The sequence below is a fragment of the Typopeltis vanoorti genome, chromosome 11 (assembly GCF_054136105.1).
Source record: "Typopeltis vanoorti isolate ZY-2024b chromosome 11, IOZ_Tvanoo_1.0, whole genome shotgun sequence".
NCBI lineage: Eukaryota > Metazoa > Arthropoda > Arachnida > Uropygi > Thelyphonidae > Typopeltis > Typopeltis vanoorti.
This window is the reverse complement of record NC_143559.1, coordinates 91,004,936-91,031,437: the sequence shown is the minus strand read 5'-3', so window position 1 is coordinate 91,031,437 and position 26,502 is coordinate 91,004,936. Positions and strand designations below refer to the sequence as shown.

General features: G+C 35.4%; 1 protein-coding gene across 1 annotated transcript in view; it reads right to left on the bottom strand.

Annotated features, from left to right (window-relative positions):
• The window catches only part of LOC150101845 (3'-5' RNA helicase YTHDC2-like), a 503,757-nt gene that overhangs the window by 229,769 nt on the left and 247,486 nt on the right, over window positions 1-26,502 (bottom strand). The window contains exon 14 of the mRNA XM_090400932.1: window positions 3,651-3,744. Within this exon, the coding sequence (XP_090257058.1) occupies window positions 3,651-3,744 (94 nt within the window). The remainder of the gene's footprint in view (window positions 1-3,650; window positions 3,745-26,502) is intronic.

Here is a 26,502-nt window from a genome sequence, read left to right as displayed (position 1 = left end):
ATATTGGGATTATGGAATATAGATTATGAGGACAGATCGAGAGTATGTAGACTCCAGACACATGCACATAGAAGAATTTTTTTATGTTAGTATTATCTGTCCAAAGATCTGTAAATCAGAAATCTCAATCAGAAAATCACAACAATTAGAAATCTATGAATTCTTTTAAATCTACTTTATAGTTTATATTTGCAAATATAAACTATAAATGTATGGAATACTGATGAATCAGAGAAATTATAACTATGAGTATGGCAACTGGGAAGTCTAGATAATTGTGCAGGTATCACAAGTTATTGCAAAAATAACAAATAGAAGGGTCATAACATGGAATATCAGATCCTGATTGCTGTGCAGAGTCATTTGAAGGGGAAGGGGGGGGGGAGAAATCAACATTATGCACAGCCAGTTACTAAGGAAGAAGCATCCCCATAACTGGAGATTGACCATTATCATTATTCATTAATGACAGAAGTATCAGATATAAAAAGGAGTTGACTGCATTAGTCAGAGCAATTTGTCCAAAAAAGAGTAATATCAATAAGCTCTTGCCGACAGAGGAAAACACAAAATATGTAGGATATAGTATTTTCTGGAAGAAGAGATGGAGTGGGTATTATTAAAGATGAACACTCAAGAACTGTAGCAGTAGGTGTGAGGACATCTGGTTTAAGTGAGGGCAATAGGTCAAAATATATGGCAGAATCTTTTGCAGGACTGAACAGGATGAAAAAGAAGAAAGGTAAAAGTGAAATGTACAGCCATGTTAACTCAGGAGGTAAGAAACAAGTAATCATTATAAAAGACTAACTATATATAGACTTGAAGGAGGAAACAACACACAGGAGAAAAGGGAATTTTCTCTTTTTTCTCCTTTGTGCTTTTTTTTATATAGACTGAAAACAGAGTAACATCAAAACACTAGATGAGCAAACTAATTGCTAATACAGTTAAAATTTTAGAATCTTGTCAAGACTGTTACTAAGATACAAGAGTATTTTCCAACAAAATGAAACTTATGGCATTTAAAGGAAAAGAGCTAACAGGAATCAATTTTTTTTTTCGATAATAAATAAACAGAAAATGTTAATAATTTTAAAACCCAATTTAATAAGAAGAAATACGAGTTTAAGAATATTTAGTGTTTTACCCAAACCTGTTATATGGAAGTGAAATATGGAAATTAAAAGAAGTGATCAACAAATGAAATTTTTGATAAACAGCAGGATAAACATCATACTACACAAGAAAAGAAATATAGAAATTTGACGATGATCAGAACAAGAACTAATCTGAAAGTGAAATATATGGATTCAACATATATTTCACCTTTTAAGAAATGTAGAGAACTGAAAGACGCTTCTGATCTAACATCCAATGCTCACCTTCTCACAGTGCACCATAATAGCAGGCATCTACCTGGATGAACAAGGATGGACTAGCAATTTGGGATTCAGCTGACCAAATTGTATTCTGCACTGGCTTAAATAAAAGACAATGCTGATGCAAAAAAGATGAAATGTCATGGTGACTGGAGTATTGCTTGATTAAACAAGGACCCCACTGTTTTCATCAGGGAACCAACATGAACACTGAAAATCAGCTACTGGAGCAAATTCTAACTCAGCAAAGGCAAAGAAGTGGAACTGGCAAAAGAATTAGAAAATTATCATACTGACATATTTGGTGTTACCATAACAAATAAGGCAAAAACTGGTGAGATTCTGCTAAATAACAAAAATTAGATGTTCTATTCAGGCAATAATGATCAGGAAAAGAAAGGAAGGAGTAGTTATAGTATTTAACACTAAAAATGAAAATAATCATCTTAAATAATTATCATCAAATACTATCAGGCAGATTAATGTGAGCAAACAACAAAATGGTGGAAAGGGACAACGTGATTTATTTGCACCTATAATCCCAGAGAAGGTTCTATTAAGGAAAAAATGAAGGAATTGAGTCATTAGAGAAAGTAGCTAACAAAGAAAAAGTTTGTTTTTGGTGGTGATCTAAACAGCAGAGTAAGAAATGAATGCCAGATATAGAAAAGGCAGTGATACAATTTGAAGAAAGACCAAAGTTAATAATAATGATAAGCACCTAATACAACAGTCCAATATAAAAATGTCTGCAAATTCGAATAGAGAGAGAGAGAGAGAAATAAGAAAAGCAATATAGACTATGTTATTTTGGATGGTGACATCCTCACCATCCACAAGTAGTCTGCAAAGACAGAGTACTTTTAAAAAACAGAACTTTGTGGTGGACTCAAGAAATTAATAAGGCAGTCATGAAAAGAAGAAATATCAAAACTAGCAAGACAATAGGATACAGGAAGAAAAGTCTAGAAATGGAGAAAAGAGTACTGTAAAAGGAATTATTAGAAAACATTAACATAAAAAAAAAAAAATTGATATTAAGATGGGAAGAAAAGTTCCAGAGGATAACAGAGATCTAGGTGGACTGACTGATGTGTTTCCATAATCCACTCTTAGGTGCCTTTTGCCATTTCTGTAGTTTATTGCTGCAAATAACAAATCATCCATACAGTTCTTCAAGAAATGTGAGTTAATACTGTTAAGACTGGTTTGATTTATTTGGATTTTTCAGCCAAAGCTAATCAAGCTTTAAGGCCATTGTATTATGTCTGTTAATTGCATGTGTTCTAATGGATGGCCTGCCTGATTTGTGGGATGAAAAACCTGAGTTTCCAGGAAGAAAATCCCTGCCACTTCAAATTTCATTGTTAGACTGCCTTCTGCTCCTTTCCTTGAGAAATACAAATTTTGTATATGTTGTAAGTAAAGGACACAATCCAAAAATGAACAGCATGCCAAAAGAATTTCAATCAAAAGAGCAAATTTGAAACTCTTTTTAATTTGATCTTGATAAAAGGTAATTTTAACTTTTATTTGGCTATCAACATCTGTCTGTGGTTAGGCATGGGCTATGTCACAGTCAAGATTTCTTTCTCTTCACTTACCAAAGCATAACTATGCATGCTGCTAGTAGAAATAAACCTTTACTATTTACTGCTTGAAGATGATGCTCTTTTCTTCTTCTTCTTCTTCCAAGCAATGTAAATGGAATTTGGTTAAAAGTTATCTAAAAATTAGAAGAATTTTTGTACAAGAAAAATGCAATGAAATCTGTTAATACATGAAGTTTAGAGACAGTATGTAGGAGCAAAGATCATTTTTTAATAACAGATGTTATAAAAAATTATACTATATATGCCATCTGGTCACTCAATAACTGATTCATCCCATATACCAGATGTCATGTGAAGTTATTACTTCATTATAGTAACAGCATCTGCAATTGAAACAAATTATCACCATCTAGTGGCTAATGTGGAGTACTGAGCACAAATGTTTGCAACTTCTATCTTATATAATAAATTTCATCTGTACTGACTATGTTTTAAATATTTTCTCTCAACTATTACTAAGTTATCAATTGTAATTTTTTTTTAGTTGAGATTTTTTTATTACTAATTACTATTTAATTGTGTGAATATTACAATACTTTAATCCATGCAGAATTAGACAGGTTAATCTCATTAAAGCAAGTACTGATCCTAAAACACAACTTGCCTAAAAACAAATAAAATACGAAATAACCTCAAAAAATAATGGAAAACTTACCTGTTTGTATCAGGAAAATGTTGTTCATCATTCAGAATTTTTTCTCTTAAACAAACAATTTCATCATACCCAGGTAAAAAAATCAAAACAGCACCTAAACTTGGGAAAAAAAAAAAACTTGTAGATATAAACTTTTGGGTTGTATGTACCAAGTAGTTACCATTCAAAAAAGTGTATTATTATTATTATTATTTCATTTTTTGGAATTTTCACCCTTAACTGCTCAATAAAAATTATTATAAGGACAAAATTTAAAAGATTGAATGAGATATGAGACAATATGAGATACAGAAAAATCAAGAATGAATGTATATATGATGTTTCAGGAGCAATAGCAAATATTTTGGTAGGTGGTGGTATTGATTATTCTGAGCAAAAAAAACTTCACATAAACATGTGTTCAATTGCCAGTGGATGCAAAGATATAGCTGTTTGAAACTGGCAAGTAAAAAGCTATTATGAGAGGTATTAAAGAACAATAAATGACTTACTGATATTTATTGACTATTTGAATGATACAAAACACAAATATTTGACATATACTGTAATTTAGAATAATCAATGCACTTTGCAACTCTTGTGGTAATAGTATGTGTTGTTCCTCAGAGATCATTTTGATGTTCTTTTATGAGAGCAGCATTATCTATAATGCGGATGACCAGTTCATCTCTTGTGTTTCACTTTTCTTTGTAACAGACCTTGGTGGCCAATGAACAGGACCACTGTAGTCCATCCATTGTTCAGGGAAAGTTCGATTTAGATATCATGTCACCTGACAGCTATAATGTGCAGGAGTTCCAACGTGCTAAAAGAACACACACCAATCCTTGTAGCCAAGTGAATATCCTCCAATGGTAGTGGAAGCTCGTTTTGCAGAAACTGTAGATAAATGGGACCTGTAAGATGATTTGGTAACACAACAAGCTCAATAAATTGAATGTCAATCATACCATACCACATGTTTACAGAGAGGAGATATTGGAAATTTCTTTCTACGGTGGTGTGTAGTTTTCATCGGACCACTAATGTCAGTGGTCTGATGAAATTGGTGTTGTTGACACTGTCACAAGTGAAAGTAGATTCATCAGTGAACAGTATTAATGGAAATAATCAGCAATTAGAATTCACCCAATGAAAAAAATTCCACTCGACTGCCTTCATCCCTTGGGAGAAGGTGTTGCACCTGCTATATGTGAAATAGAAACAAACCTTGCTCACATAATGTTTGCCATACTCTTGTATGTGGAACACTGATACATGCAAAAATTCTCCGTGTGCTTGTGGTAGGACTACTTTCTACTGACCGAAGAACATGTTCTACTTCACCCACATTTTGTTTATTTTCATATTCAGAAGGAATATGACTGCTAGGAACAGTACAGTCTCCAGCAGTTTGTTGTAAACACTAGAAAACACTCTTGAATCCAGTAATCTGTAGATAGGAAACTGTCAATGGTTTTCTCTACAAAGCAGCAAAAGCACTTCCATTTACAAAAACCGTAAATGAACATTCATTTTAGAAATTATGGACTTTATAACCATGCTATAAATGACTCTTTTAATTTCCAGACATTTTGACCTTCATATTAAGGTTATCATCTGGAGTATATACAAATATACAAGGACAAGCTGAATTACATTTCACACAGTCCGCTAAAGAAACAATGATTTGATCACCAGTTATTCTACTAGTATGACCTCTAGTGAAAGAGAAAAAAAATACAGATAAAATTACAAATTAATTAATTATTTAGAAACTACATCAAAGCTAAATTCTATTTAAGATAACATGAGAGAAACATTCTTTCTTATAGATAGTTTTCTTAGTAACAATGATGTCCTATTTTTAACATTACAATTGTTATATTAGATTTAGGATTCTGGATCATCTACAGATCTGTTTATAGTTAACTCTTAGGGAGACAGGTTCTGTGAATAGAATATGTGCCTTCCATATGCTTGGGATTTTTAGACCATCATTATTGTTCAGATTGGGGTGGCTGATAAGAATCTCACAGGCTTCTTTAAATTTGCGTTCATACCATGTTTTGGTGTGATGCAAACAACTGGTGCTTTCCCAGTCAATTCTATGTAAAGTGTTCAGAGCATGATTAGAAAGGCCAACTTCAACATAGTTATTATATTTAATGTGCCATTTGTGTTCCTTTTGTCTGATAGGAATTGTGTGTCCTGTTTCCCCTATATATGGGATCTTTAGATGAGTTGAGTAAGTTTTTTAATTTTGCAGGAGGTTTAAAGGTGGCTTTGAGGATGTATTTCTGAGTATTCTGTTTATTTTATCTGATGTCCCTTTAATGTAAGGAATGGTTATAGTTTTATTTTGTCTGGTTTATCTTTGTTTTTTATTGAGGCCTTGTAGAGAATTTTGTTAATAGTGTTTTGACTGTAACCATTTTTTAGAAAAGTACTGCTGATAACTTTAAATTCGTCTTTCAATGCTTGTTTATTGGATCAGATCTTCAAAGCCCTGTTTTTTAGAGTATTAATGACACCTAGTTTTTGTGTTGGGTGGTGGTGGTAGGAGTTTATGTGTATATATTGACCAGTATGTGCCAGTTTCCAGTAAACAGTGAAGGAAAGACTGCCAGAAGGAAGACCTGTGACAAGTGTATCTAGAAATGGAAGTGTGTTCTGTTTTTCAATCTCAATTGTGAACTGTATGCATTTGTGTTGTTTGTTTAGGTGGCTAAGTTAAGTGTCTAGTGTCTGGAGGCCATGGGGCCAGATCGCAAAAACATCGTCAACGTATCTAAGCCTGACTTTGGGTTTTAAACTTTTGGTTTTTAGAGCATGTTGCTCAAAATGTTCCATATAAAAGTCAGCAATGGGGGGATAATTATGAGCCCATGGCTGTGCCTTCTTTTTTCTAGGTAGAAAGCATTTTGCCAAACAAAATAACCAGAACGTAATATATGCGCAAAGAGTGCCATGATATCTGGAGGGAATTTGTTCTGTAAAAGAAGTATTGTGTCATTGATTGGGACATTCGCAAAGAGGGCAGAGATGTCAAAACTGACTAATAAATCATCTTTTTCTAATGTAATGTCTTTGATTATGTTTATGAAGTGTTATGTGTTTCTGATATAGGAGGGGGAATGACCTATCAACTCCTTGCGTGTTGCTGCTAATTTCTTGGCTAGGTGATAATTCGGGCTGTCTATACCTTCGACTATCAGCCGGAGTGGTGTGTTTTGTTTGGTAGACCCTAAATTCTCGGGGAACGACCGTAGTGTGGAAATAATTTTTTGACTGTATCTCCGGGCCATGTAGTAATTGATTTAAGTAGTTTCTCTGTTGTTGTTTTTTATTCTATTGGTTGGGTCGTAGTTAACAAGTTGTTATGCACTATTGTCTGAGACTAGCAGATTCATTTTTTCTAAATAATTGGAAATAATTGGAAGGGGGCACTTCCTTTATCGGCTCTAGTTATTATGATGTGTGGATTCGATTTTAATGATTTCGCAGCTGTTAATTCGTGTTTCGTTAAGTTGCTTGTTATTGTTTTCTTATGATTTATATTTAAAATCTTGGCAGTTTCTAAATGTATTTTATCTGCTATGTTATTTGGGATGAATCTTAAGCCTCTTTCAATATCACAAATAAAATCTAGTTTGTTCATCGATCTGGGTGCTATGACAAAATTTAGCTGAGTAGTGAGAGTTCATCTTTGTTTAAGGCATGGTTGGATAGATTAACTACATTACCGTTACTTGCAAGCGATTGGTGGCTCCTGTTGTGTCTTGCTTCTGGTTGGTTGTTAACGTTCACTGTGAAGAAATTCGCATATGTCCGTTGGTTTTATCGTAGTAGTGTGTTTTGTTTGTGTACCTTTGGTAGACTGTAAATTCTGGGGGAATGAGCGTAGTGTGGAATTTCTTCACAGTGAACGTTAACAATCAACCAACCAGAAGCAAGAAACAACAGGAGCCACCAATCGTCTGCAGATAACAGTAACATAGTTAACCTATCCAACCATACCTTAAACAAAGATGAACTTTATGAATGTCCCCAATCAATGACACAATCCTTCTTTTTTACAGAACAAATTCCCTCCAGATATTATGGCGCTCTTTGTGCATATATTACGTTTTGGTTATTTTGTATGGCAAAACACTTTCTACCTACAAAAAGAAAGTACAGCCATCGGCTCGCCATTCCCCCCCCCCCATTGCTAACTTTTATATGGAACATTTTGAGCAACATGCTCTAGATTCCTCTTCTTTAAAAAAACCCAAAGTCAGGCTTAGATATATGTTGACGATGTTTTTGCGATTTGGCCCCATGGCCGCCAAACACTAGACACTTTCCTTAGCCACCTAAACAAACAACACAAATGCATACGGTTCACAATTGAGATTGAAAAACAGAACACACTTCTGTTTCTAGATACACTTGTCACACGTCTTCCTTCTGGCAGTCTTTCCTTCACTGTTTACCGGAAACTGACACATACTAGCTAATATATACAAATAAACTCCTACTGCCCCCACTCAACACAAAAACTAGGTGTCATTAATACTCTAAAAAACAGTGCTTTGAAGATCTGATTTAATGAAAGACGAATTTAAAGTTATCAGCAATACTTTTCTAAAAAATGGTTACAGTCAAAACACTATTAACAAAATTTTCTACAAGACCTCAATAATAAACAAAGATAAACCAGACAAAATAAAACTATAACCATTCCTTACATTAAAGGGACATCAGATAAAATAAACAGAATACTACAGAAATATAACCTCAAAGTCACCTTTAAACCTCCTGCAAAATTAAAAAGCTTACTCAACTCATCCAAAGATCCCATATATAGGGGAAACAGAACGCACAATTCCTATCAAACAAAAGGAACATAAATGACACATTAAATATAATAACTATGGTGAAGCTGGCCTTTCTAATCATGATCTGAACACTTTACATAGAATTGACTGAAAAAGCACCAGTTGTTTACATCACACCAAAACATGAAAATTTTTGAATGTTTTGGTGTGATGTAAATTTAAGGAAGCCTGTGAGATTCTTATCAACCACCCAAATCTGAACAATAATGATGGTCTAAAAATCCCAAGCATATGGAAGGCACATATTCTGCTCACAGAACCTGTCTCCCTAAGAGTTAGCTATAAACAGATCTGTAGATGATCCAGAATCCTAAATCTAATATAACAATTGTAATGTTAAAAATAGGACATCATTGTTAACTGTAAGAAAACTATCTTAAGAAAGAATGTTTCTCTCATGTTATCTTAAATAGAATTTAGCTTTGATGTAGTTTCTAAATAATTAATTAATTTGTAATTTTATCTGTATTTTTTTTTTCTTTCACTAGAGGTCATGCCAGTAGAATAACTGGTGATCAAATCATTGTTACTTTAGCTTACTGTGTGAAATGTAACTCAGCTTGTCCTTGTATATACTCCAGATGATGATCTTGATATGCAGGTCGAAACATCGGGAAATTAAAAGAGTTATTTATAACACCGTTGTAAAGTCCATAATTTCTAAAATGAATGATGATCACCATGCAACACTAAAAGAAACGTAAATGAACATCATATCAGCATATCCAGCATTCTCGACAACACTTCTAATATGAAATTATATCAGGTTACAACTGCTTCTTGGTCACATTTGATTCAGAGAGCTGCATGCTGGTCACCTGATCTACAGTGAGCTGCATGCATATTGGAGTTGTATGTACCAGTTTCGAACAGCTATATCTTCGCACCCATTGACAATTGGACACGTTTGTATATGAAATTTTTCTACTCAGAATAATTGATACTACCATCTACCAAAATATTCCTCCTGAAACACCCTGTATAAGTTTTCTTTGTTTCTAAGTGCTATATACAATTACAAATTAATAAAACAAAAAAGTTTATTATCCAACAGGCCATACTCATATCTGTTTTCACTATTAAATGTTCATAAGAATTCTGTTTAACACCTTTTTTGTTTTTTTTTGTTATGTGGCTTTAGCACAAGCAGATGGCTTGATGTAAAATCATGTGTGAAAAAAAAAGAGTGCACACCATTTTCACTGTTGTTCATCATCTATATGGATCACATTATTAAGGAAAGTGGCAATTAAACCTGACATCAGAATTGGATATGTGAATCTTGGCTCTTTACTTTATGCAGATTATATTATAGTCTTAAAAATTTCCAGTACAGTCTTCAGGTATCTTTAACTAAGTTGAATAACTGTTATAACAGATCTGGAATGGAAATCAGAAAAAAAATCAAAGCAAAAAAAAAGTAAGAACAGTAAATAGCAGGAACATAAAAAATATCAAATGCATCCTGAATGGAGAATATATAGAATAAGTAAAATATTTCAGTTATTTAGAGAGAAGGTTTATTGAAGATGACAAATGAAGTATGAAATAGATAGCAGTGTAAGCAAGGCTGCTATGTGAAGTTTTGAATAAATTTATATGGTAGCATAAGAGAGAAATGAGTTAAAACAACATGCAAGCCAGTTTCCCAACCAATTTTAGCTTGTTGATCTAAAGCTGGGTTAGAAATAAGAGATGATTAAAGATGACAGATATGAGGAAAATTAAGAGAATGAAATGGTGACATTAATGCAGAGGCATGTTGAAAGTAATATTAAGAAGGAACTGGACATTATAACATTTGAGAATGTATGAGAAGATTTAATCTAAGATCATTTATTAACTCAAATATAATGGGATACCAAAGGTTAGCAAATCATAATGGTAAAAAAAAAACATATCCAAAGGAATATTCAAATCTAAGAGGATTGATGCATTAGAACTGCCTTAGATTGAAATATAATCAACAATTGTCAGGGGCTCAACATTGGTGAGTACGGGCATGGCAAACCCGAGATACCTGAGCTAGATCTGATCTTACTTCCTACAATATACAATTGGTATATCATATCTGTAGATTGGTCTTCTACTCTTCTTTCCTCTACTCTCTCTCTCTCTCTCTTGTCTACTTACTCCTCCCCTCCCCTCCCCCCCAGTACTGTTAGAGCAATTCAAGGGTGAGGGAGTGACTCATTCCTCTCAAACTCTAGTTTCCAATATCTATTAAAAAATAAAGGCAAGCCTAGTTGTCTTAAGGTGGCAACCCACCACCAGGATACCTATTGTCATGCTAGACACTTGACATAGGGAAACACATGTTACTTTCAAGTCTCAACAAAATCCAAACTGGACAGAAAACATGGGAAAACTGGAAAAGGTTAAGAAACTTTGGACGTGGTGAAATATGCTATATGGAACATTAGAAGTACAGCACATAAAGAAGAAGAATTTGATAAAATTTTAAATGACAAAAACATAGAAATTACAGTTCTTACAGAAACAAAAAAGAAACAGCTAATTACAATATCATATATAGTGGAGTGGGCAAACAAATACATGCAAAAACCTGGTGTAATGATTTGGATCCATAAATCAATTAAAGTAAAAATAACTCATTATACATACTGGAATGAAAGAATATTAGAAGTGTGATTAAAAAGAAATAAAGAAAATTTAACAGTTGTTGGAGTGTATGCCCCTGAAGAAGGAAAAGAAGGAGAAAATGATGACTTTTATAAACAGTTACAAAGAATATGTGAAAAATGAAATAAAATAGACAATACAATTATAGCCAGAGATTTTAATGCCAGAACAGGAATGAAAAAAAAAATTAACAATAACATATAAAAATTTGGAGAACAAACAGTAAACAAAAATGGAAAGTGACTCATTGATTATATAATATATAATAATTTAAAAATTATGAATACATTTTACAAACATAAAAATATACATAAATATACATGGTGTGCAAGAGAACAAAAATCAATAATAGACTACTTTATAGCAAATGAAAAAGCAGCAAACCTCTTCCTAGATGTTTAAGTCAGAAGAGGGCTAGAAATCAACACAGATCATTATTTAGTGTAGACAAAACTAAGGTTTCCACCAAACTGGTTATAAAAAATACAAAAAAATAAACAAACTAGAGAAACAAAATCTAATTACAAAGTAAGACTATTAAATGATTCAAGTATAAGAAACTTATACCAACAGAGATTAATAATTACTTAGAAAAAATCCAAGAAAATGAAGACATTGAGAAAGAATGGAATAACATAAAAGAAAATTATTGCATCAGCAGCATATGAAAGTTTAGGAACACATAAAAAATATCATAAAAATAAAAGATTACATATATGGGACAATGAAATAAAAATTGAAACAATAATTGAAAATAAAAAGCTGGTTTTTAAAAGATTGTTAAGTAGCAAAAAACAAGAAGATGAAATTGAATATCAAAAAAGAAGAGCAATAGCCAAAAGAGAAACCAGAAAGAGACATAGAGAATGCTGGGAAAAATTTGTATCATATCTAGAAAAGGACATGTACAAAATAAGACCCAATCCGTATGAAATACTAAAATACATGAATGCAAATATAAAAGAAACTGCATTATAAATTGCGAAATAGATTTTAAACAATTCTTGGATTACTTTACAGATCCTTGGATGGATAATACTGCTGGCATCAAAAAAAATTAACCACCAACTTACAAAATACTTCAAATGATATAATAACAATGAAAGAATTAAAGGACAACCTAAATAAAACAAAAAATGGCAAATCAGCAGGAGAAGATGGGATAAACTCTGAACTGTATCAATTTGCTGGAAAAAAATTTCATCAAAGATTATTAAAATTTTTAAATAAAATATATACAAATGGACAAATACCAATAAAATGGTATATAAGTACAGTAATAATTATATTTAAAACAGGGCATAAAACAAAACCTGCTAATTACAGAGGTATTAGTTTATTGAATACATGCTACAAATTTTTTATTAGAATGTCAAAATGGATTTAGAAAAGGACACTGTACAATGGATGCAGCTTTCTGTTTAAAACTACTTATAGAAAAAAGAAGGGAATTTAATTTAGAGACTCATCATTTGTTTATTGATTATGAAAACACATTTGACAAATTTAAAAGATCTATACTGTTTGATATATAACAAAGAATAAATATACCTAATATTTTATTACATGCAATATTGAATATATACAATATTGAATATATACAATATTGAATATATACCGGGTTTTTTTTCGCATATTACGAAAAAAAACCCGGGTTTTTCTAACTTATTCTACCAAACTGCCTACCCCCCCCCCCACACACACACTCTGCAGTTCTCGACATCGCAGACAGAGGAAAAGCCACAACACCCAGAAAAAGGTATGTGCAATTTCTATTCCTTAAGCTACATATACTTTTTAGTACATCTACACTCATAATGCCCTAAGAACCCATGAGTAAATAGCCAATGACATTTAAACAGGGGTACTCCTAAACTGAAGCAGGCGATATAGCTGTATTATAATAGTTTATAATGAGGAGTAACATGGGAGTTTTCTCAGAAATAATATACATAATTATTAATAATCCGTGTGTAGAGGTTTAAGTGCTGTGAGGACATCATGTTGGATGCTTAATGGATTGTATACAGCACTCAGAAAGGATTAAAACAGAATTTCATTCTTCCTATATATTTCGTCTCAGTCAATGAGACATCTTCAGGGATTACAAACAAAATAATGTATCTTATAAACAAATCACAAACAATACTAAGCCCAACCACGTGGATGACACTAAAGTCTCAACTAGGTGGAGTGCCCTCTAAGGCCGGTTGTAGGTGGCCTGGAATGTAAACTGGGACTCTGGTGATAAGCGTTTCCCAAATCTTAGGAAGCTTAATGCAACCATATTTTTTAAGATTTGGTTGATTCCTGAGAGCTTCTGCTGATTCTAAGAATAGTCTCTCTTTTTTGAATTTGCTGTAGTGGAGCATGGTGTTTTTTTCAATGAGATCCTGCGGGTTGTATCCAAGACATGGATACAACTGAATGACCATAGTCGTGGTTGCAGATGTATGACTTATGTTCCTCCAGGCAGATAGTAGCTTATCTGCTGTCTGTTCAAAGTATGCCAGTTTACAGTCCTGGAGTCTTTATAGACTCCAGGCACTGACAGAGGAGGGAGCTGATCTTTTGTAGAGCAGATAAGGGTAGCAAGTTTGCAGTGGGGCTTAAATACTGTGTGTAGGTTGTACCTTTTTAAAATCTTGGCTATTTTTTCGGATGTCCCACGGATGTAAGGTATGGTGACGGCATTTCTAAACTCTTTCTGAGGAGAAGAATGGGGGAATGGGGAAGTACCTGAGTATTTTTTTAATACTGTGATCACTGTAGCCATTGGAGAGGAAAGTGTTGTGTATGTGGTCAAGCTCAGTTTTAAGGGCGGTTCAAACCAAGAGAAAATTAAAACTGTTACCAAGATTAAAATTAAAACTCTTACCAAGAGAGCCCACAAAGATTGTGGGCTCTCTTGGTAAGAGTTTTAATAATGGCATATTGTTGAGCTGGGTGGTGGTGGGAGAGTTTGTGAATGTATCTGCCTGTGTGCATGGGTTTTCTATAAACAGTGAAGGAAAGTGTACCGTTGGGAAGGCATGTAACTAAGGTGTCTAGGAAGGGTCAACAATTGTTCTTTTCCTTTTCCATCGTAAACTGGATTCTTGGATGTAGGGGAAGGAATCTAGTGTGTCTGGGCCATGAGGCCAAATAGAGAACACATCATCTACATATATTAGCCAAATAGAAGGTTTGAGAGGGGTTGAGTCTATGGCTCTTTTTCAAAATCTTCCATATAAAAATTGGCAAGAGAGGGGGGGGGGGACTCATGGCAGATCCCTCTATCTGTTTGTAGATTTCGTTCCAAGAAAAATAACCAGAATTGATGGAAAAGGCAAAGAGATCTGAGATGTCAGAAGGAAAAACGTTTTTTAAGAGTGTTAAGGTATCAATTAAGGGAATATTGGTAAACAATGAGATGTCAAAGTTTACCAATATGTCTGTGTTATTTGAGGTTAAATTTTCTATAAGGGTTTTGAAATGAGTCCAGTTTTTTATATATGATGGGAAAGTCCAGTGAGACGGGTCAGACAGTTGGCCAGCTGTTTTGACAGTTTTTAGCAAGGTACATTAGTGGCATCTACTATAGGTCTTAGTGGGGAATTGGGTTTGTAGATTTTTTGTAAACCGTATATTCGGGGCATGGGGGACAGAAAGGTTTGAATTTTTTGTGATTTCTGGGGTCCAGGAAGACACTTTTTTAAGTAGGTTTTTTAACTTGTGTTTTTCTGGGGTCGTGGTCTAGCCAGGTGTAGGTGAGCGATCTCGGAGGATAATTTCCATTTTTTGATTGTATTCCGTGGCATTACCCTTATCAGCTCTGGTGATGATTATACTTTTTTCTTTTCGTAATTTCATGAGAGCATTGCGTTGGGTGGACGATAAATTACTTTTTGGAGGCGAAGACTGGGAGAGGATGTTGCCGATGTGAAGTCTGATCTTATTTGCAATCTCCGGCGCTGAGCGACAGATACCATATTCGACATTGAACATCACATTAAGCACCGGTACTATACACCGACCTATAGTAGATGCCACTAACGTACCTTGCTACAAACTGTCATAACAGCTGGCCAACTCTCTGACCCCCTCTCTCACTGGACTTTCATATCCTATGTAAAAAACTCTACCCATTTCAAAACCCTCATATAAAATTTAACCTTAAATAACACAGACATAATAGTAAGCTTTGACATCTCCTCATTGTTTACCAATATTCCCTTAATTGATACCTTAACACTCTTAAAAAGATCTGAGATGTCCGAGACATCTTAGATCTTTTCCTTTGCCATCAATTCTGGTTAGGTTATTTTTCTTGGAAGAACAAAATCAATAAGCAGATAGAGGAACCGCCATGGGTTCCCGCCCCCAACTCTCACCCCCCTTCTTGCCAATTTTTATGTGGAAGATTTTGAAAAAGAGCCATAGACTCAGCCCCTCTCAAACCTCTTATCTGGCTAAGATATGTAGATGATGTGTTCTCTATTTGGCCTCATGGCCCAGACACACTGGACTCCTTCCTCAGTCACCTCAACAGCCTACATCCAAGAATCCAGTTTACGATGGAAAAGGAAAAGAACAATTGTTGACCCTTCCTAGATACCTTAGTTACACGCCTTCTCAACGGTACACTTTCCTTCACTGTTTATAGAAAACCCATGCACACAGGCAGATACATTCACAAACTCTCCCACCACCACCCACCTCAACAATATGCCATTATTAAAACTCTTACCAAGAGAGCCCACAATCTTTGTTCCAGTGGAACCACCCTTAAAACTGAGCTTGACCATATACACAACACTTTCCTCTCCAATGGCTACAGTGATCACAGTATTAAAAAAATATTCAGGTCCTTCCCCATTCCCCGGTCTTCTCCTCAGAAAGAGTTTAGAAATGCTGTTACCATACCTTACATCCATGCACATCCGAAAAAATAGCCAAGATTTTAAAAAAGTACAACCTACACACAGCATTTAAGCCCCACTGCAAACTTACTACCCTTATCCGCTCTACAAAAGATCAGCTCCCTCCTCTGTCAGTGCCCGGAGTCTATAAAGTACCCTGTTCCTGTAAACTGGCATACTTTGGACAGTCGAGCAGATCAGTTACTATCTGCCTGGAGGAACATAAGTCACACATCTGCAACCATGACTATGGTCAGTCAGGCCTGGCTGACCATGTCTTTTATACAACCCACAGGATCTCATGGGAAAAAACCACCATGCTCCACCACAGCAAATTCAAAAAAGAGAGACTATTCTTAGAATCAGCAGAACAAATCTTAACAAATATGGTTGCATTAAGCTTCCTAAGATTTGGGATACGCTTATCACCAGAGGTCTGACTTTACATTCCAGGCCACCTACAACCGCCTTTAGAGGGTGCTATACCTAGTTAGGACTTTTGTGTCACCCACGTGGATGGGCTTAGTATTGTTTGTCGTCGTCGTCGTCGTCATCATCATGAGTATCAAGGATTTAGGCCTAGCATGGCCTATTCCGGCCTTAGAAGTCATCTTTGAATCATTTAAAAGGACGTCCTGGTTTTCTTTTTCCTAATGGCTTGTACTTTAAGGCTTGTTTTGGTAATCTTTCTGTTTTCATTCTTTGTATGAAAACAGAAAAATGTGTTCCATCCATTTATGTTTATATTTTTTAATTTTTTCTATTACTGGCTCTTAGTTTAATTCTTTCATAATTTCTTCGTTTCTTTTGTGATCAAATTGGGTATACTTTGCAGTTTTTCTCATAAACTTCATTTCTGCTGTTATTAATCTTTTTTTTTTCTTTTTTGTTTTATTGTCTAGATTTCGCTTCCATACATTAAGACTGGTAGGGCTAATGTATTATATACTTTAGTCTGGTTTGTTTTTGAACTAGGTTTGGTTTATATATAGAGTTAATTAGAACTATTATTTTTAAATATTTTGCAATTTTTATGTTTATATCTTTTTCATTTTCATATGTGATCATACATCCTAGGTAGTTAAATGAATTCACCTGTTCTAAGATCTTGTTATCTATTACTATTTTAGTTCTTGCTGGATTTTGTACTTTAAAGGCCAGAGTTTTTGATTTTTCTGTTGATATTATCATACCATAATCTTTGGCTATCTCAACTCCAAGCAAAGGTGGAGCAAGCTCCGTCACTAACCTTAATATTCTCTCATAATGTAAAACACAGCTCCTAAGAGATGTATATATACTGTTTTACATTATGAGAAGAGGTCGCTACCCAGACCGGTTTCAACCTTTTTTGAGGTCTCATCAGTGAGTAGTTAAACCTGGAATATCAAAGTTTTAAGTGAACTGAACTTACATATACCTCTACTATAGAATTGCTGAACTGGTGTACTTCTAAATTGTTATTACTACTATAATAAGCCAAAAGGCTATTTTACCGGTGACATAAGTTAAGTTAAAGGGAGATGGTAAATCCCGTTTTATTTTATAGCCTGGTACGAAACTCGGATCGAAATCCATCGAATCCATAGAGATTCATGCCGAAAAAAACTATCGGCAAGCCCAAGTGTAAGTGATCACTTGGGTAGTACAACACCAGGGCAACTCCAAGCAAATGTGGAGCAAGCTCTGTCACTAACCTTAATATTCTCTCATAATGTAAAACACAGCTCCTAAGAGATGTATATATACTGTTTTACATTATGAGAAGAGGTCACAACCCAGACTGGTTTCAACCTTTTTTGAGGTCTCATCAGTGAGTAGTTAAACCTGGAATATCAAGGTTTTAAGTGAACCGAACTTACATATACCTCTACTATAGAATTGCTGAACTGGTGTACTTCTATATTGTTATTACTATAATAAGCCAAAAGGCTATTTTACTGGTGACATATACCTCTACTATAGCTGGGTACGAAACTCGGATCGAAATCCATCGAGTTTGATGCCGGAAAAACTATAGGTGAGCCCAAGCATAAGTGATCACTTGGGTAGTACAACACCAGGGCAACTCCAAGCAAAGGTGGAGCAAGTTCTGTCATATAATGTAAAACAGTATATATACATCTCTTAAGAGCTGTGTTTTACATTATGAGAGAATATTAAGGTTAGTGACAGAGCTTGCTCCACCTTTGCTTGGAGTTGACCTGGTGTTGTACTACCCAAGTGATCACTTACACTTGGGCTCGCCGATAGTTTTTTCGGCATGAAACTCTATGGATTCGATGGATTTCAATCTGAATTTCTTACCTGGCTATAAAATAAAACGGGATTTATCATCTCCCTTTAACTTAACTTATGGTGCCGGTAAAATAGCCTTTTGGCTTATTATAGTAGTAATAACAATATACAGGGTGTTCGGGATAAATTTGACATATTTATAATTAATTATATTTTTCCGTAAGTTACATGTATTAACACACACTTCTCTTCATTTAAAAGTTTGGACCCTTCTTCATTCATATACAAGATGTCAGAAAGGATGGATAGCTGGAACCCACCTGAATCATGGAAGAGAATAACTTGTATCATGATGATTCGTGCCCGCCATCAAAATAAGGATATTACGACTGCTGCCCAATGCTCCCTGAATACAGTAAAAACAATCAGGCATGAACTAGAGACTTGCAATGGTGACTACGAGGATGTAGCAAGAAGAAAGATCCCTAGCAGACGATCTGATTGCGTTCGTACAGCAGAATTCCTCGCAAATCTGCAGGAACAGGTGTTGAAGAACCCTGGCATTGGAATTCGGGCTTTGTTCGTGGAGTTGCTAACTGTAGTCAAGCCCTGGATAACAAGGGTAGCCAATAGTAGGCCGTATGTATGGCAGCAGGATTCGGCCCCTTGCCACACCTCTGGGAAAAGTCAAAAATGGTTGTCTGAAAATTTCTACGACTTCACCAGTCCAAATGTTTGGCCTCCAAACTCCCCAGACCTTAACCCCATGGATTATTTTGTATGGGGCGCAGTTGAAAAAGACACCAATCGCACTTCCAGTAATACAAAAGCCCAGTTAATGGATAAAATTAAAACAGTTTTTGCGGCCCTTCCCAGGGAGACTGTAGCATCAGCTTGTTCGAGGTTCCGAAGCAGAATTGAAGCTGTGATCGATGCTAATGGTGGTTATTTTGAGTAAATCTTGTTGATAGTATTGTAATTAACTCTGCCTGTAATGTTTTTTTGTCAATTCATTAAATTTAATAGATACAAAGAAGATTTTCTTTTTCCTTACGAAACTGTCAAATTTATCCCGAACACCCTGTAGAAGTACACCAGTTCAGCAATTCTATAGTAGAGGTATATGTAAGTTCGGTTCACTTAAAACCTTGATATTCCAGGTCTACCTACTCACAGATGAGACCTCAAAAAAGGTTGTGGTTGCCGGGATAAGAATAGCACCAATGCAAATCCAAGCATGTCGTAAGAGGCGACTAACTGGACGCTGAGATTGGAGAGTTTGAGTTCGCTCTCTTAAGGTTTTTGCCTTAAGGGAGCAATTTGAGTCTCCGGGGAAAGTATTCTCTGGCATGGTCCACTGAGGAGCTTTGTCGGTGAATGCTTTTCTTCAGAATATGAGTGGTTCTGCTTGGTGGTGGTGTGTGGGTGGAAGGCCATCACTGAGTGGAGCCAACGCTGAGATGGACGGCCTTTCGGCCACTATTGAGAGGTCTAGGGATCGTCTTAATTTTTAGAAATTTTTAGAGATTGGCTTTACTTACGTATCACCTCAAAAAAGGTTGAAACCAGTCTGGGTAGTGACCTCTTCTCATAATGTAAAACAGTATATATACATCTCTTAGGAGCTGTGTTTTACATTATGAGAGAATATTAAGGTTAGTGACGGAGCTTGCTCCACCTATGCTTGGAGTTGCCCTGGTGTTGTACTACCCAAGTGATCACTTATACTTGGGCTTGCCGATAGTTTTTTTCGGCATGAACCTCTATGGATTTCGATCCGAGTTTCGTACCAGGCTATAAAATAAAACGGGATTTACCATCTCCCTTTAACTTAAAGTGAAATGAGATTTATGAGAACTGCAAAATACACATTATTAGACCAAAAAAAAAAAAAAAAGGAATGAAGCCATTTTAAAAGAACTAAAAACAAAATTAATAAAAGAAAAACTAAACAATTCTAAACAAAAATGGATAGAACATGTAAACCGAATGGTCAACACCCGATAAACTAAACAAATACTAAAATATAATCCAAATGGAAAGAGAAGGCAGAGTAAACCTCAAAAACGGATATTGGATGGATAATAAGACCGGAACAGACCAATATGGTCTATACCAGTAATTAGTGTTATGATGAATTTTTAATATTAGAATTCTAACTAATAACAGACTGATTTGAAGGAAAATTGTCAATAGGAAGTTAGTAATACTGTAAACACATCATTTAATACTGTCATAATATTCTGTACGCACCTTGAGGATACATATCAGAAATTTGATGATGATGATAGCAATTAATTATGCAAAGTATAAAACAGCAGTGGGTAACTTATGTACAAACAAAAGCTGCTTTTCATCATCAAATTCCTGACATGTACACTCAAGGGATGTACAGGATATTCTGATAGCACTACATGAAAAACTTACATCATTACTAACTTCCTATCAACAATTTTCCTCCAAATCGATCTGTTATCTGTCAAGACTCCAACATTATCATATCTTATATTTCTATCTTTTTACTGTATCAATCCACCTATAACTTGGTCTTCTGCCAACCTGGCAGAGAACACTTGTTTTGCTAATCTTTCCTCTCCCATTCTGTTTGCAAACATGAGATTAGCTCTGCTAACACATTCTTGGATACTAACAATGTCAAGTGCTTCCCTAATATCTTTCCTAATTACTGATAGAAAAAAAAGAAGAGAATTTAATTTAGAAACTCATCTTTAGTTTATAGATTATTTTAATATGATATTGCCATTCATGCCATCTGTTCACACCTATAATCTTTTTCAGGACTCTCATATCCGTGGTCTCTATTCTTTGGTCAAGAGTTTTATTTCTAACACAGCTATCAGATCCATTAGTTAAAACTAATTTAGTGTTTTGACTAATTTCTTTCCCTCACTTCAAATTGTTAAGTACATAGGAATAAAAACAACACAGGAATAAAAAATTCCATTACAGAAATGCAAAACATTGCATTTGAGAAATCTAAATTGTAGATGGATTAAACATTTTAAATACCATACATATTTCTTTTTATGAGGAAAAAATTATTTGTTCAACTACTAATCTATCAGTATCTCTGTGGTGGTAAATCTTTACCACCACAGAGTCGTAAAAAATGGGTTGATAGACAACAATATGGTTTTACAGAAGAAAGAGAGGTCATGTTTTAGCAATTTGCTCATATTTAATAACAATGTTATGGCTGAGTTGGATAACGGCAATGGGTGAGCTATGATACTGTTGGATTTTTCCAAGGCATTTGATAGGATATTATTATTATTACGGGTATCTCCATGGAGTCAGTAGACTCACCGCAGGAGACCCAAACAATCAAAACAATATCTGTCAAGACCGGAACAGACGAGTATGGTCTATACCAGTAATTAGTGTTCTGATGAATTTTCAATATCAGAATTCTAACTAATAACAGACTGATTTGAAGGAAAATTGTCAATAGGAAGTCAGTAATACTGTAAACACATCATTTAGTACTGTCATAATATTCTGTATGCACCTTGAGGATACATATCAGAATTCTGTAAATGTTCTTCGTCTGTAAATGAATTCTTCATGAATTCATTTACAGACGAAGAACTCACGACTAAGTCAGGCAATGAATTCCACTCATTCAGCACCCTCCAGGCAAAAAACCTTGTTCTCACACCCTTGTTAAACACACTCTTCTTTAATTTCCAGGGATGATCACGTGTTCTTCCATCACTATCACACAGCTGAAACATTTCCCCTGCATCAATCCTATAAAAACCTTTCAGTAACTTAAATGTTCCTATCATATCCCCTCTGCTCCTCCTATCAACCAATCTCTGCAATCCACAAGCTCTCAATCTATCAATTTAGAGAGCATTTTTTAAATCACTCACCAACCTGGTTACTCTTCTCTGAAGCCTCTCCACAGCCTCCTCATCTCCAAGGAATCCAAGTGATCAGACCTGAGCACAGTAATCCAAATGTGGAAAATGATTTATAAAGGGGAATAATAATCTCTTTATCTCTGGATGTCAGTGTGTTCCTCAACAACCAAATAATACTATGTGCAATCTTGGACACCTTAGCAATGTGTCCCCCTGAACTTCATCTCCCAATCTACCAACACCACTAAGTCCCTCATCACCATCATCATCATCATCATCAAATTCTGCCATGTACCCTCAAGGGGTGTAAAGGATATGACAGTACTACATGAAAAAATTACATCATTACTAACTTCCTATCTACAATTTTCCTCCAAATCAGTCTGTTACTTATCAAGACTCCAACATTATCAGATCTTATATTTCTATCGTCTAAGGCACTTTGTACCGTATCAATCCACCTATATCTTGGTCTTCCTTTGGGTCATTTTCCTGCCAACTTGGCAGAGAACACTTGTTTTGCTAATCTTTCCTCTCCCATTCTATTTAAGTGACCATACCACCTGAGATTAGCTCTGCTAATGCATTCCTAGATGCTGACAATGTCAAGTTCTTTCCTAATATCCTTATTTTTAATATGATATTGCCATTGATGCCATCTGTTCACACCTCTAATCTTTCTCAGGACTCTCATATCTGAGGTCTCTAGTCTTTGGTCAAGTGTTTTACTTCTGACCCAGCTCTCAGATCCATAAGTTAAAACTGGTTTGAACACTGTCTTGTATACAGCTAATTTAGTGTTCCGACTAATTTCTCTCTTATTCCATATGAATTTATTCAATTGATTTCCCACCTTACCAGCTTTGCTGATTCTGTTGTCTATTTCTATATTTAATTTACCATCTTCAGTAAAAATCGTGCCTAAGTAGCTGAAATGTTTTACTTGTTCCACAGAATCTCCATTCACAACACAGTTGACAGTTTCTATGATTCTGCCTATTTTCATTGTCTTTGTCTTTTTATTGCTGACCTTCATACCATATCTATTACAACAGTTATTCAATTTAGTCAGAGAATCTGGCAGACTTGTAGCGGATTTATTTAGAAGTATAATATCATCTGCATAAAGCAAAGAGCTGACATTAACATCTCCAATTTTGATATCATGTTTAATACCACTTTCCTTCATAATGTGATCCATATAGATAATGAATAACAGAGGGGATAATGTACATCCTTGTCTCACACCAGATTTAACATTAAACCATCTTCCTGTACTTCCTTCAATTCTAACTGCTGACTTACAACCCAAATAAAGACTAAGTATTGCTTGATATAATGCCCCATTGACACCATATAACTGCAGTGTATTGAATAGCTTCTCTCTTGGCACCTTGTCATATGCTTTTTCCAAATCAAAAAAACTTAAATACAGATCATTGTTATATTCCCATGCTTTCTCGACTATTTGTCGTAAAGTGAAGATCTGATCCTGACAGCCTCTATTTGGCCTGAATCCTGCTTGTTCTTCACCAAGCTTTTCTTCCACAATTCTTCTCAACCGTTTCTCAAGTATACTTGTATAGATCTTGCCAGGAACACTCAGTGGGGAAATACGTCTGTAATTCTCACATTCAGTTTTATTTCCCTTTTTATATATGGGTACTATGAGAGCTCTACTCCAATCATCGGGAATTCGTCCCTCTGTCCAGGCTTTCTGAACTATGCAGTGCAGCCACCGTAAGACTTTTATAGCACCATACTTCAGCATTTCTGGTCGAATATCATCTACTCCTGCTGCCTTTCTACATTTCAACCCTTTGATGGCTTTTTCTACTTCAAGTATGGATATGTATTCCTGATTGCATGCCTGGTCAGTGTTTTTTTATCACTGTGCTGTCATCACTGCTTGTTTCATTTCGCAGTTTTTCAAAGTAATTACTCCATACTTCAAGGATATCTTTATCTCCTGTTTTCATGTTACCTTTATCATCTCTAACTCCTTTTACAGCACTCTTTCCTCCATTCCTAAGCTTCTTCAACAACCTCCAGAATATTTTGCCACCTTCTTGATATTTATTTTCTATATTCTTGCCAAAGTCCTCCCATGACTTTTGTTTAGCTAGTTTTACACACTGTTTAGCTTTCTTACATTTGTCTCTGTATTCTGCAAGAGTAAAAGCTGACTTATTTTGCCAGGAACTTTTGATATGCTTTCTTCTTTTCCTTCACTGCCTCTTTAACTTCCTGTGTCCACCACGGAGTTCTGATTTTTTTATCCTTGCACACAACATCACCACATGCCTCTGGCAGAATCAATCAATGTTTTCTTCAGAGTTTGCCAATGAATCTGAAAGGTTTGATTCCTGTTCTCAAACTCTTTCATTTTCTTTTCAATAATCTTTCTGTATTTTAGTCTACAGTTAACATCTGAGAGCTGCTCAACTTTTATTCGCTTTAAAACTTTCTTATATGTTATTCTTTTCAATATGAAATTCAATTTTATCCTGCTCAAGGCTAAATAGTGATCACTTCCAATTTCAAATCCTCTGTACACTCTGGTGTCCTGCACCAGGGAGAAAACATCACTATCAACAATAACATAGTCAATGAGACTTTTCTTATTCCTAGCCTCTTCTCTCCATGTGAATTTGTGCACATTTTTATGTTGGAACATGGTGTTAGTAATAACCAGTCCATGTCCTGAGCAGAAATCCAACAGATATTTGCCATTATTATTAGCTTTTCACTTTTCTCCAAATTTTCCCAAAATATTTTTGTATGTCTCACAATCATTTCCTACTCTGCTATTTAGATCCCCAACAAGGACCAACTTTTCCTTTTTCATTGTGTCAGTTGCTTTTTCTAGAGCGTCAAAAAATTCTTCCATTTCTACCTTAGTAGAACCTTCTGTGGGACAATAGGCACAAATAAGTCTCATTGTCCAGTTCCCCATTCTCATATTTGCCCACATTACTCTACTTGAGATTGACTGCCATTCAAGAAGATTAGCCTCGTATTTTGTGTTGAATACTATGGCTACTCCTTCTTTTCCTTGATTGTCATTGCCTGAATATAACATTTTGTATTTATTGCTCAGAACAATCTCACCAGTTTTGGTCTTTTTTGTTTCAGTCACCCCTATTATGTCGATCTGCTACTTATCTAATTCCTCAGCTAGCTCCATTTCTTTGCCATTCAGGCTTCTTACGTTGATAGTACCGATCTTTAACTCTGGTGATGTTGAGTTGAGGTTTGTTTTCAGATTTGTTCCAGTAGCTGACTTTTCGCTGTTCGCCCTGGTTCCCTGGTGAAAACAACGGGGGCCTTGTTTAACCGGGCGACGCCCCAGCCAGCATGAAATTTTGTCATGTTGTACCATCATTTTTTATTTTGGTTTAACCAATAAGAATACAATTTGGTCGGCTAAATCCCAAATTGCCAGCCCATCCTTGTTTGTTCAGTATCAAAGTAGATACCCAACAGGGTGCACCACGAGAAGGTGAGGACTGGACATTAGGTCAGAAGCCCTGGTCGGTTCTCCGCATTCCTTTAAAGGCTATGTGGAGGTCTCCTCTCAGTTATACAGCTTTGACCCTTAAGCACCCCCCCCCTAAGTCCCTAGCCTCATCAATCTCTTGGTACTGTTCCATCTGTGTAGTACACAGCTGGTAGTCTTTTAATCCCAAAATGCATAACTTTACACTTTTCCACACTGAACTGACATCATTACCTTTTGCCCATTCCATTCTACCAGCCTATTTAAATCATCCTGCAAACTTTCTACATCAGCTTGATTTTTTATTGCGCTATCCAACTTTGCATCATCAGAAAATAACTGAATATCTCCCTTTAAGCCATTTCCTATATCATTTATATACAAGTTAAACAACAATGGCCCAAGCACAGAGCCCTGAGGCACACCACTGGTCATCTGCCTCATTCTGGACTCGGCTCCTCCATATACCACCTTCTGGAATCTCTCCCTGAGCCATTTCTCCTATCCATATCACCAATTTAGTATCCATTTCCTTCTGCTCCAATTTGCATAACAATGTTCCATGGGGGGGGGGGTATCCTGTCAAAGGCCTTAGCAAAATCCAGAAGTACCACTGTGTAGCCAGTTCCTTTGTCCAACTCAGATGTCATTCTATTATGAAAAGTTAATAGATTGCTAAGGCAGGATCTACCTTTAACAAAACCATGTTGGCTTCTATAGAGTATCATATCCTGATCCACCCATTCTTGAATTTTGTCTTTAACCAACTTTTCCAATACGTTTACCACTGCTCCTGTGATGGTGATTGGTCTATAATTAACT